Raw genomic sequence first — 13,192 nt, forward strand, 5'->3', positions numbered from 1 at the left:
CAAACACAAAACACAGTGGCGGCCTCTAGAGGCCAAAACAACCATGACAAGATAAACATAACAGCGGCCTCTAGAGGCCAAAACAGTCCCAGTCCTAACAGGACCCCCCCCTCTAGGAGCGTCTCCTGACGTTCCCAGGGTGATCCGGATGGGCCGAATGGAAGTCCCGGCACAGTCCTTTATCTAAAATGTCCCGGGCGGGGACCCAACAGCGTTCCTCAGGGCCATAGCCCTCCCAATCTACCAGGTATTGAAGCCCACCGCGGACCCGGCAGGAGTCAAGCAGGCGATGCACGGTGAACACAGTCTGACCCTGGAAGATGCGGGGGGGTGGGGGATTCCTAGGGGCAGGGGCATACGTGGACGTCAGTACGGGCCGCAACAGGGAAACATGGAATGTGGGGTTGATCCTCAGAGTCCGGGGCAACTGGAGCCGGTAGGCGACAGGGTTCACCCTGTGCACCACCTTGAAGGGGCCAATGTAGCGAGGAGCAAGCTTGCGGTTCTCCACCCGCAGCAGAAGGTCCTTGGTGGACAGCCAAACCCACTGCCCAGGGCGGAAAGCGTGGGCAGGTCTTCTATGGCGGTTGGCCTGAGTCTGGTTGGTTCTGGAGGTCTGGATGAGGGTCTTCCTGACCTTGCTCCAGGTCTTGCGACACCGTCTCATATATTGGTTGACCGAGGGCACCCCCGCGTCCTCCTCCTGGTCCGGGAACAGAGGTGGCTGGAACCCAAATTGGCACTGGAATGGCGACAGCTTGGTGGCCGATGACTGCAGGGTGTTGTGGGCATACTCTGCCCATGGCAGCCAGGTGCTCCACGATGTTGGGTTATCCATAGCCAGGCCTCGCAGGGTGGTTTCCAGGTCCTGGTTGAGCCTCTCCATCTGGCCATTGGACTGTGGGTGGAACCCAGAGGAGAGGCTGGCAGTGGCTCCGATGACCTTGCAAAACCTGTGCCACATTCGGGAGGAGAACTGGGGCCCCTGGTCAGAAACGATGTCCTGTGGGAGACCAAAAACTCAGAAGACATGAGTGAACATGAGTTTGGCAGTTTCCAGGGCAGAAGGGAGCTTGCACAGTGGTATGAAGCGGCAGGCCTTAGAGAATCTGTCTACTATGACCAAAATGACAGTATTACCTTGTGACTCAGGGAGACCCGTGATGAAGTCCACTGCCACGTGGGACCAGGGACGCCGGGGAATGGTCAGAGGATGCAGGAGACCCTGGGGATGCTGTCGTGGGTTCTTGCTTCTGGTGCACACTTCGCAGGAAAGGACGAATGACCTCACTTCCTTCTCCATGCTAGGCCACCAGAAGCGTCTTCTCAAAAAGTCCAGGGTCCTTTGAGCTCCCGGGTGGGCGGTGAGAGGGGACGAGTGACCCCACTGGAGAACCTTGGCCTGGGCTTGATGTGGGACGTACAAGAGGCCTGGTGGCCCCGTCCCAGGACCAGGGTCCTGGCGTTGGGCTCGTCGGACGGCCTCCTCAATACCCCAGCGGACAGGGGCCACAATCCGGGATACAGGGATAATAGGACCAACTTCGGCGTTGGGCTCGTCGGACGGCCTCCTCAATACCCCGGCGGACAGGGGCCACAATCTGGGATACAGGGATAATAGGACCAACTTCGCTCTCCCTGTTGGTGGGAGCGAACAGCCTGGAAAGCGCGTCAGGTTTGGTATTTTTGGAGCCGGGGCGGTATGATAGGGTAAAGTCGAACCGACTGAAAAATAAGGCCCACCTACCCTGTCGTGGATTGAGTCTCTTTGCTTGCTGGAGGTACTCCAGGTTCTTGTGGTCCGTCCAGACCAAAAATGGGTGTTGCGCTCCCTCCAGCCAGTGCCTCCACTCCTCAAGGGCCAGTTTAACTGCTAGCAGTTCTTGATCCCCCATGTCATACTGGGACTCCGCAGAACTCAGGCGGTGGGAGAAGTATGCGCAGGGGTGCAACCTTCCTTCCGAGCATTGAGAGAGGACCACGCCGACGCCGCTGTCCGAGGCATCCACCTCGACGATGAAGGGTTGCGAAGGGTCCGGGAGGACCAGAATGGGTGCCATGCAGAAGCGGTGCTTGAGGTCTTTGAACACTTTTTCTGCCTGAGGAGACCAGACATATGATCCACCTGTCCCTTTGGTGAGGTCCGATATGGGCGCTACTACAGAACTAAAGTTCCTGATGAACTTGCGGTAGAAGTTAGCAAATCCTAAGAACCGCTGAACCTCTTTGACAGACTTGGGGTGGGCCAGTCCCGGACGGCCAGGGTCTTGGCTGGATCCATCTGGAGTTGGCCTGTCCGTACAATAAAACCCAGAAAGGAGACCTCGGGAACATGAAATTCGCATTTCTGGGCCTTAGCGAACATATTGTTCTGTAGCAGCCTCTGGAGAACCTGGCGGACATGGTGCTCCTGCACGGTCTTGGAAAAGATTAGGATGTCGTCGAGGTAGACAAAAACGTACAGGTTAATCATGTCCCTCAAAACGTCGTTGATTAGGGCCTGAAAAACAGCTGGTGTGTTGGTGAGTCCGAAGGGCATCACCTGGTACTCGTAGTGCCCTGACGGGATGTTAAAGGCGGTCTTCCACTCGTCTCCTTGTTGGATACGGACGAGGTGGTATGCATTCCGTAAGTCCAACTTGGTGAAGACGGTGGCGCCTTGGAGCAGGTCGAATGCTGTGGACATCAGCGGAAGGGGATAGCGGTTGTGCACGGTGATCTTGTTCAGGCCCCTATAGTCAATACACGGTCGGAGCCCCCCATCCTTCTTGCCGACAAAGAAGAATCCGGCACCAGCAGGTGAACTGGAGGGTCGAATGAACCCAGAGACCAGGGCTTCCTTGATGTATTCCTCCATGGCCTTGCGTTCTGGCTGAGAGAGGGAGAACAGTCGGCCCCGAGGAGGAGTAGTCCCAGGGAGCAAGTCGATGGCACAGTCGTAGGCGCGGTGCGGAGGAAGAACGGCGGCCCTGCTCTTGTCAAAAACCTCTTTCAGATCCCAGTACTCTGTGGGAACTTGAGATAACTCGGTGAGATCAGGGAGCTCGGCAGGAGACACAGGAGAGCTAGAGAGCAGACAAGAGGCATGGCATGCAGGACCCCATTCCACAACCTGGCTTGTTACCCAGTCTATGCGAGGGTTGTGGCGAGTAAGCCAAGGAAGGCCTAGAATAACTGGGAACTCAGGTGAATGAATAAGGTGCAGGGATATTTCTTCTTTGTGACCTTGAGACTGGAGAAAGACTGGAGAAGTAACTTGGGTGACTCTTCCATCACCTAAAGCTTGGCCATCCAGGGCAGACACAGACAGTGGGACTTCAAGAGGCGCAGTCAGGACATTGATACTTTGGGCAAAGTGGATATCCATAAAGTTTCCAGCCGCCCCTGAGTCTAACAAGGCCTGGCAAGAGTGGACAGACTCACCCCAGGAGATGGAAACCGGGATGTAGATTCCTTGGCCAGGAAGTCCGGGAGAGAGGGTAGGCCCCGTCACAACCCTCCCTCGGCTGGACGGGGCAGTCCTTTTCCCGAGAGCTTGGGACATGATGCTCGGAAGTGATCAGGCTTGCCACAGTAGATGCAGCACTTGTCCCTCCTTCTGCGCTCCCTCTCAGATGCGGAGAGGCGAGTACGGCCCACTTGCATGGGTTCTGGACAGTCACTGGAAGAGGTAGATGGGCTCCATGTTGAGACAGTGAGGCCGGGGAGACTCAGGACTTGGCAGCGTTCTCTAATCCTGTTGTCCAGACGAATGGCATGAGAAATCAGTGTTTCGAGGTCACTTGGGCATCCGATAGAGGCCAGACCATCTTTGATGAGGTCAGACAGATCATGGTGAAAGGCTGAAACCAGGGTAGTCTCGTTCCATCCACTTACTGCTGCGAGCGTCCGGAACGAGATGGCGTAGTCTGAGACGCTTCCTCCTTGCCGGATGGACATGAGCTTTCTGGCTGCATCTTTGCTGATGTCTGCTTGATCGAAGACACGAAGCATCTCCTCCGTAAACAGCTGGAAATCAGAGCACTCGGGTCCCTGTCTCTGCCAGATGGCTGTTGCCCAAGCTCATGCCTTACCAGCTAACAAGGTTATCACAAAGGCAATCTTGCGGCAATCCGTAGTGTAGGTGGTAGGCTGGAGCTCAAAGGTGAGTTGGCACTGGGTAAGGAACTCCCAACACTCACTGTGCTTGCCGTCATACCTCTGTGCTGTGCTGCAGGAAGGCTGGGTTCACGAGGTGAAGGAGGCAGCATGGCAGGAGGCACTGGAGCAGGAGCGGATGGTGGAGCAGGGGGCAGAGAAGTCAGCTGTGCCAGGGTTTTCCTGTCCTCGTGGCGAGCAAGGGTCTCACGTTGGCTTGCAAGAGTCCGTCCATGATGGATCCGAGGCGTGTTAACGCGGCCATCATTCCCTGAAGGTTAGCTAGGTAGACAGTTGAAGAAGCCTCTGCTGAGTCGATCATGACAGAGTCTTTCTGTTAGGGTTTTGCTGGGATTCGAACCTGGGTCGCTGGTGTGATAATCCAGCAAACCCCCACTAGGCCACCAGGGGGATGACTCAAGTGCAGAGGCGTGAGGCGTAGGTAGAGTATCAAAAAACAGTTTATTTACAATATATACAATCCGATGGAAAAAACAAAAAGAAAATCCAAAAGCTCAGAAGATGACCAAAAATAAAAATATCCAAAAGGTTCAAAGTCCCAAAAAACAAAAGGAAAGGCAAAAATGCAGAACGCTCAGAAGATCAAAAATACAAAGTCCAAAGAAAGCAAAAACATCAAAAACACAAGAGCACAGGCAAGATACGTGGGACAGAGGAAACTAGCACTAGACAACATAGCATAAAGACTCCGTGACTAGGGGAACAAACAGAGGGGTATTTATACACAAACTCATTAAGGAACAGGGCGGGGCAGGAAACAGGCAATCAAGACAAACACAAAACACAGTGGCGGCCTCTAGAGGCCAAAACAACCATGACAAGATAAACATAACAGCGGCCTCTAGAGGCCAAAACAGTCCCAGTCCTAACAGGTACAGTTATTCCACACCTGTGGTGCTTTGATAAACCTGGAACACAGAGTCAAATCTTTTCAGAGTCAGTTTTCGTGAAAATGGACAAATATTGGGAAACTAATGCTTCTATAAAAGAATGTGCATGATGTTCTGTGAGATGTACAAAGTCTATCATTTAAATCATCATCAAGAAATTTTAAATGTTTTGCAATTTGAAACAAATGACAAATGCCTCCCTCTTTGCGTCTTTCTCCTTCCATTCTGTTTTTTTCCCCTCCCAGTTTTTCAAACGTCCTGTTTTCCTTCACTCCTGTATGCTATATAAAAACACACACACACAATTACGATGCATTCCTTGCAAAGTCTAGTTTGCTTGTCCTCCTTGTTTCCTAGTACTCCTGGACATGTCCACCTGCTTCAGCCTTGTTTCAGTTCCCATGCCCACCACACCACCCCACGCAGTAGAGCTAACGAATGAACAGAAATGCATCTCCAAAATCACAACCCAAGTCCTGTTTCCTTGACTCGCTGCTACTAGAGATTTCACAATGACCCAGATCACAGCAAGCCTCCAGAGTGAAATCCCTGCAGGGCATAAATTGGATGCTCAGCTATCAAGTAACCCAAAATAAGCAGGACGGTCAGAAATGGAGAAGGAACATATTAGTGTGTTCCAGTATTGGTTAACTCTCACTCTGGGTCACACCGGTGAGTGAGCTCAGTAAATAGCAGTGAGGAAAACTGACAGATGGAACAAACCATTTCTTTGAAAGGAAGAGTGACGCTAATCCGTAGAAAAGTGCAGTAGCTCCCTCTGAAGTGCTCGGTTTGTGACTCATAGTTCGTGTGTGGATGAGTCAGAAAAAGCGAGCTAAGTTAGTCTGTGAATGACCCAAATCCACCAAGAAAAACGGGAAGGAGAATGTCAGCATAGAGGAAAATGCAAGTAGGAAAAGCAGGTCGAGAAGATGTGATGGCTTGCTGCACTTTTTTGGATGAAGCACCTGCCAGCCTTCACCCACAGCAGGTAGCAGAGGTGGGAAATGGCAAATAATTAATATAGAGAAAATGATGGCGCAAGTCTGCTAAGTGCTACTCACCGAAAATGTTGCCGATCTGGCCGTTTTTGGTGAGTGGCCTGAGCTCGTTTTGTCCCCATGCATAAAGTTTGTAGTTGTCCCAGGCAAATTTCATCATCTACAAGAAAAACAAACCAATCATGGTTAAAATCCATATCATATACCTTCTGAAGTTAGAATCCATGAACATACATAAGTGTAATTAAAACTAGTCAACAACTCTTTAATAGGTTAACACAAAATACATTGACAAAAATTCAAGTCAAGCAATTAAAAGTGTAGCGCCTTTCCTGTAGGACCAAACACTTACAGTGGTGCTTGAAAGTTTGTGAACCCTTTAGAATTTTCTATATTTCTGCATAAATATGACCTAAAACATCATCAGATTTTCACACAAGTCCGAAAAGTAGATAAAGAGAACCCAGTTAAACAAATGAGACAAACATATTATACTTGGTCATTTATTTCTTGAGGAAAATGATCCAATGTTACATATCTGTGAGTGGCAAAAGTATGTGAACCTCAGGTGGATAAGGCGCCATACTATAAATCTGGGGACCCGGGTTCGATTCCAACCCGAGGTCATTTCCCGATCCCTCCCCATCTCTCTCTCCCACTCATTTCCTGTCTCTACACTGTCCTATCCAATAAAAAGGTGAAAAAAGCAAAAAAAAATATCTAAAAAAGGAAAGTGCTCTTCATTCACTCAAGTCCCCTCACGTTTTCCTGCTGGTCCCAAGAACCGAATAAGCAACCCTTTGGGCTCAAGGCTGCTTCTCTAACCTTCAGGCCATGGTTGCCCTAGACCCCGAAGCCGCCGCCAGGCGCCGCTAAAACCGCCATTTAGAATTTGAGCCGCCGCCAGCCAATAATTTTGTAAACCAATTTGAGCCGCTATCTAATAAAATTTGGCTGAGCCACTAAGAATTGTGTACATCAAATAATGGGTTTATCCACATCATGAGCTACAAGAAAAGTGACACAAACATGATCAACTGTACACACTAGTAGTAACACAATAGAGACGTATAGGCATACACTGTAGAGATTTAGAACTGATATCACAGCACAGAGAGCCACCACAAGCTTGCCGTTGTGACTACCTGTCTGGCTTCCCGCCCCTCACACCGTTACCACGATACACTGGGGAACCCGGGAACCCACCCAGAGCATCAATCGACTCCGATATCGACGAGATGGCTGCATTCTTTGCCGCTGCTGAGGGAAAGTGTAAAGGTATTTTTTTTTGTTTGTTTGTTTGTTTCACATACTTCGAGATTGATAAAAAAAAAGTACTCCACCACTCTACTTTCATCATAGTAAGATAGTTGCCAGTCCTTCACTGGTCATTGCTAGTGAGAGTAGATAGCTAGATGCCTTCCTCGAACAATCCAGATTAGCTTATTATTAGCATTGAACTACAATCTTGCTAGATTTATATTTACAATGAAGTAAGAGACCAGGGGACCTGTGGTAATTTGCTATTTATTCCCCCCATTTGTTTGATCCGTTCGCCCGGATATATGCCACACAGTGACGTCCAGTATCAGCCATTTGTAGCCATAAACATTTTGGTGGCTGCAGCAGCCATTAAGGTTTTGGCTGAGTCAGCTAGCCAGCCAATAATTTCATCAGCCAGCCATTATCCTGAAAACAAATGGCTTCGGGGTCTAGGTTGCCCCCATGGCTTGTATTAACTGCCAAGCCAGAAGAAACAAAGCTGTACTGAGGTGAACATTCTAGAACCTTCACCAAGATCAAACAAAGGTACAACATGCCAATATCTGGATTCGTAGTGTTTGGAATTTAAGAACTGGTCTTGTAAAAGTAAATGCTGTTCCAGGGCTTGGAAGTGATCCCACATGCACATAAGACAAATAGTGCTGAATAGATGGAGAGACTTATTCACAAAATCAAAGGATTTAATCATTTTCCCAGAATGTTTTGCAATGCGAGCAGCCATTACCCATAATCGAGCAATAGCAGCTACACTGCTTGCAATTAATCAAGCAAATGTAGCCACTCACGGATGCAATGGCGGCAACAAAATAACCACCAAAAAGGTGTACATGGTACTTCTAGGCATGCAATCCTTTTTCTTTCTTCTTTTTTTTTATTAACCTGAACACTTTTTCTAGAACTTTCTAGCAAAATTTGTCTTTTGACTTTTTGCACTCAGTTCTTTTGTTCTCCAATTTGCTCCCAAGCCTTCTTTTCGAAGGCTGTGGCTTCATCACGATTCATGCTCACGTTCTCCTGACTGCTGTGCCATTCAGGAGCTCATTCTTGCTATTTTAAAGGGAAATTAACTTTCAAGAAAGGAAACGTATGAATGGAAGATTTGTATAATAGATTAAAATATGTTCAGAATCTTAATGTCTCGATAACACGGCTGACATTTTCAAGGAATATTTCAAACAACTACTTAAAAAATGATGTCCAATAACTTCTGGAAAATAAGAAATAAGTTTATATAACGTAAAAGATAAGTGTAAGGATGTGTTATCCTAGCAGATGTAGGGTTTTGAAAATTTATATATTATAATTTATCTATAAATGTATTTATAACAGTGAAAATAAGTTACAGTACAAATGATCATGCTGCAAATGTAAAAATGGTTGGAAAAGGAAAGCAGGGTCAATTTCTTGGCTTAAGAAAATAATGAAATGTTTCAAGGTTAAAAAAAATACGATAAACAGCATAATAAATGAAAGAAAGTCAATATTTAGTGCGAGACGATCCTTTGCTTTAAAAAAAAAAGATCGTAGTCTGAGGTACAATGAGTGCAGTTTTATGCAGAAATGAGCTGTAGGTTTTACTGAGCATCTTACAGAAACACCCGCAGTTCTTCTGGACACTTTGACTATCACACTCGCTTCTTCATTTTGCACCAAAACCCAGTAGCCTTGAATATGCTTTCTTTTTTAATCTGAAAAGTGCTCTCTTATGTAATATGTTGCTCAGATACAAACTTTTTTTTTTTCATGTGGACTCTAAAATGTTTTTGTACTGACTCAATAATGTAGAAATCATCAAATAGAAATCTATAACAAAGTTTGTATGAAAAAATAGGGCGTCAGACTTTAGCACACTACTGTATCTGTTTTTTTTGTTTTTTGTTAAAATATCAAAAGATTGTCAGACAATTAAAACTTCAAAAGCAGTAAAAAAAAGGTTTTATTACAGTTCTTTACAAGGATCCCATTTCCAAGCATGTTTGATTGTAACCTTTGCAGAGATGACCGAACTGAGGATCTTATAAAAAATACATTTCAATCACAGATCAAGTAATTTGTTTCTGTTTTATATATATATATATATATATATATATATATATATATATATATATATAAAACACACACACACACACACACACACACACACACACACACTGTGTGTATATTATATATACACTATATATATATATATATATATATATATATATATATATATATATATATATATATATATATATATAAATAAATATAAAACACATAACAGAAACAAATTACTTGATCTGTGATTGAAATGTATTGTTTATAAGATCCTCAATTCAGTCATCTCTGCAAAGGTTACAATCAAACATGCTTGGAAATGGGATCCCTGTAAACAACTGTAATAAAAACTGAGATGCTTTTGAAGTTTTAATTGTCTGACAATCTTTTGATATTATACACACACACACCCAACCGTGAGTAGAACTACTCACGTGAGTTCTACTCACGGTCAGGTCGTACCAAAGACCATCATAAAAATGGTACCCACTGCCGTCTGGCAAGGCACGCTGCAACACAGATGCGAGTGGGGAGTCAAACTCTCGCGGTTAACAGAGGACTAGCCCCCCACTGTAACCCTAGCTATGTAATAGTTGAGAGGCCGAGGGCTACGGAAATGGAGATTGGCGCCGCCCTAGGTGCCACATGGCGTGGGAAGGACTTTGAGATACATACATACATATATATACATATATATACATATATATATATATATATATATATATATATATATATATATATATATATGTACACACACACACATATATATATATATATATATATATATATATATATATATATACATACATATATATATATATATATATATATATATATATATATATATATATATATATATATATATATATAAACACACACACACACACACACACACACACACACATATATATATATATATGATTTTTTTTAAATTAATGTTTCTATAAGAGAGTTATCCCACTGGTCTGTATTGGACCAATTTGGACTTCCGTATATTTAAAATTATATTAAAATGTCTATGATTTGCAAAATGTTTTGAAATTATATTTTTTATATATATATATATATATATATACAGTATATATATATATATATATATATATATATATATATATATATATATAAACACACAGTAAGATAGATAGATAGATAGATAGATAGATAGATAGATAGATAGATAGATAGACAGCAAGATACAGTGGTGTTTGAAAGTTTGTGAACCCTTTAGAATTTTCTATATTTCTGCATAAATATGACATAAAACATAATCAGATTTTCACACAAGTCCTAAAAGTAGATAAAGAGAACTCAGTTAATCAAATGAGACAAAAATATAATACTTGTTCATTTATTTATTGAAGAAAATGATCCAATATTACATATCTGTGAGTGGCAAAAGTATGTGAACCTCTAGGATTAGCAGTTAATTTGAAGGTGAAATTAGAGTCAGGTGTTTTCAATCAATGGGATGACAATCAGGTGTGAGTGGGCACCCAAATTTATTTAAAGAACAGGGATCTATCAAAGTCTGATCTTCACAACACATGTTTGTGGAAGTGTATGATGGCACAAACAAAGGAGATTTCTGAGGACCTCAGAAAAAGCACTGTTGATGCTCATCAGGCTGGGAAAGGTTACAAACCCATCTCTAAAGAGTTTGGACTCCACCAATCCACAGTCGGACAGATTGGAGGAAATTCAAGACCATTGTTACCCTCCCCAGGAGTGGTCGACCAACAAAGATCACTCCAAGAGCAAGGCATGTAATAGTCGGCAAGGTCACAAAGGACCCCAGGGTAACTTCTAAGCAACTGAAGGCCACACTCACATTGGCTAATGTTAATATACATGAGTCCACCATCAGGAGAACACTGAACAACAATGGCGTGCATGGCAGGGTTGCAAGGAGAAAGCCACTGCTCTCCAAAAAGAACATTGCTGCTCATCTGCAGTTTGCTAAAGATCACGTGGACAAGCCAGAAGGCTATTGGAAAAATGTTTTGTGGACGGATGAGACCAAAATAGAACTTTTTGGTTTAAATGAAAAGCGTTATATTTGGAGAAAGGAAAACATTGCATTCCAGCAATGTGGGAACCTTATCCCATCTGTGAAACATGGTGGTGGTAGTATCATGGATTGGGCCTGTTTTGCTGCATCTGGGCCAGGACGGCTTGCCATCATTGATGAAACAATGAATTCTGAATTATACCAGCAAATTCTAAAGGAAAATGTCAGGACATCTGTCCATGAATTGAATCTCAAGAGAAGGTGGGTCATGCAGCAAGACAACGGCCCTAAGCACATAAGTCGCTCTACCAAAGAATGGTTAAAGAAGAATAAAGTGAATGTTTTGGAATGGCCAAGTCAAAGTCCTGACCTTAATCCAATTGAAATGTTGTGGAAGGACCTGAAGCGAGCAGTTCATGTGAGGAAACCCACCAACATCTCAGAGTTGAAGCTGTTCTGTGTGGAGGAATGGGCTAAAATTCCTCCAAGCCGGTGTGCAGGACTGATCAACAGTTACAGGAAACAATTAGTTGCAGTTATTGCTGCACAAGGGGGTCACACCAGATACTGAAAGCAAAGGTTCACATACTTTTGCCATTCACAGATCTGTAATATTGGATCATTTTCCTCAATAAATAAATGACCAAGTATAATATTTTTGTCTCATTTGTTTAACTGGGTTCTCTTCATCTATTTTTACGACTTGTGTGAAAATCTGATGATGTTTCAGGTCATATTTATGCAGAAATATAGAAAATTCTAAAGGGTTCACAAACTTTCAAGCACCACTATAGATAGATAGCATAGAAAGATAGACTGACTTTATTTCAACAGGGTGTCCCATTCAGCACAGCTGGTATCAATAGGGGCCCTGCAAAACCATACCGATCCACAACTTCAACAATACAATACAAAACTACACTAATGTACCATTTCAAAAACACGTGACAATCTTTAAAAATTTTATTTCCATGATTCATCCAAAAATTAGATTAAAACTTCCACCATGGTCCCAAGGGAAGAAAAAAAGACACAATGAAAACCTCAAGAAAAAGATATATGAAACTGACAAAAATATCGTAATCATTATATAATATAAAGAAGACTCTGAAAAATATGATCTAATGAGCCTTTTAAATTGATTGAGACCTAGTCGATTCAATATTTCCTGGCAATGAATTAAAACATATTGAACCTGAATATCTATAAGCTTGTTTACCTTGTGTAAGCTTAGGATTTGGTAAATGCAGATCAGATTTACATAACGTGTTCTATGAATACTTGACTTCCTAGTGAAATAATCACTCAAATATTTCGGAACTAAATTATGAGGGCATTTAAATACTAGCAAACACTTGTGAATTTTTCTGTTTGTCTCAAAATCAATCCAGTTTAAAACTTCTACAGTATCTTTAGAGGAGTCTTGTCTGGTGATAACACAAGCAGCTCGATTTTGTAGCCTCTGTAAGTTTGTGCAACTTCCAGCGGATAAACTACCCCATGCACTGTCAGCATGGTTTAGAACTGGTTCGATTATACAATGATAAACACATTCTGCAGCTTTTAAAGTGAGACAGTGTCAAACACGTGAGAGAAGACTCAAGCGTTTAACCACTTCACTGGAGGCAAAGTCACTGATCACTCTTACCCACTGAATTGCAAATTCCAAAAGGTGCAATTTACAGCATCAGTGACATTACATAAAGAAAGCACGGGTGAATGTAAATGCTCATTTTGTCAGCCAATGATGAGCAATGAACTTGTTGAGTGCTGAACTGGCTTCAGACCAAAAGGTGTGATTTACAGCATGGCGTGAT

At 43.8% G+C, this 13,192-nt stretch overlaps 1 protein-coding gene across 1 annotated transcript in view; it reads right to left on the bottom strand.

Annotated features, from left to right (window-relative positions):
- The window catches only part of LOC132867419 (mannosyl-oligosaccharide 1,2-alpha-mannosidase IA), a 614,171-nt gene that overhangs the window by 302,402 nt on the left and 298,577 nt on the right, over positions 1-13,192 (bottom strand). Inside the window, exon 2 of the mRNA XM_060900322.1 lies at positions 6,113-6,209. Coding sequence (XP_060756305.1) covers positions 6,113-6,209 — 97 coding nt within the window. The remainder of the gene's footprint in view (positions 1-6,112; positions 6,210-13,192) is intronic.

Source organism: Neoarius graeffei, chromosome 19, assembly GCF_027579695.1.
Source record: "Neoarius graeffei isolate fNeoGra1 chromosome 19, fNeoGra1.pri, whole genome shotgun sequence".
Classification (NCBI taxonomy): Eukaryota; Metazoa; Chordata; class Actinopteri; order Siluriformes; family Ariidae; genus Neoarius; species Neoarius graeffei.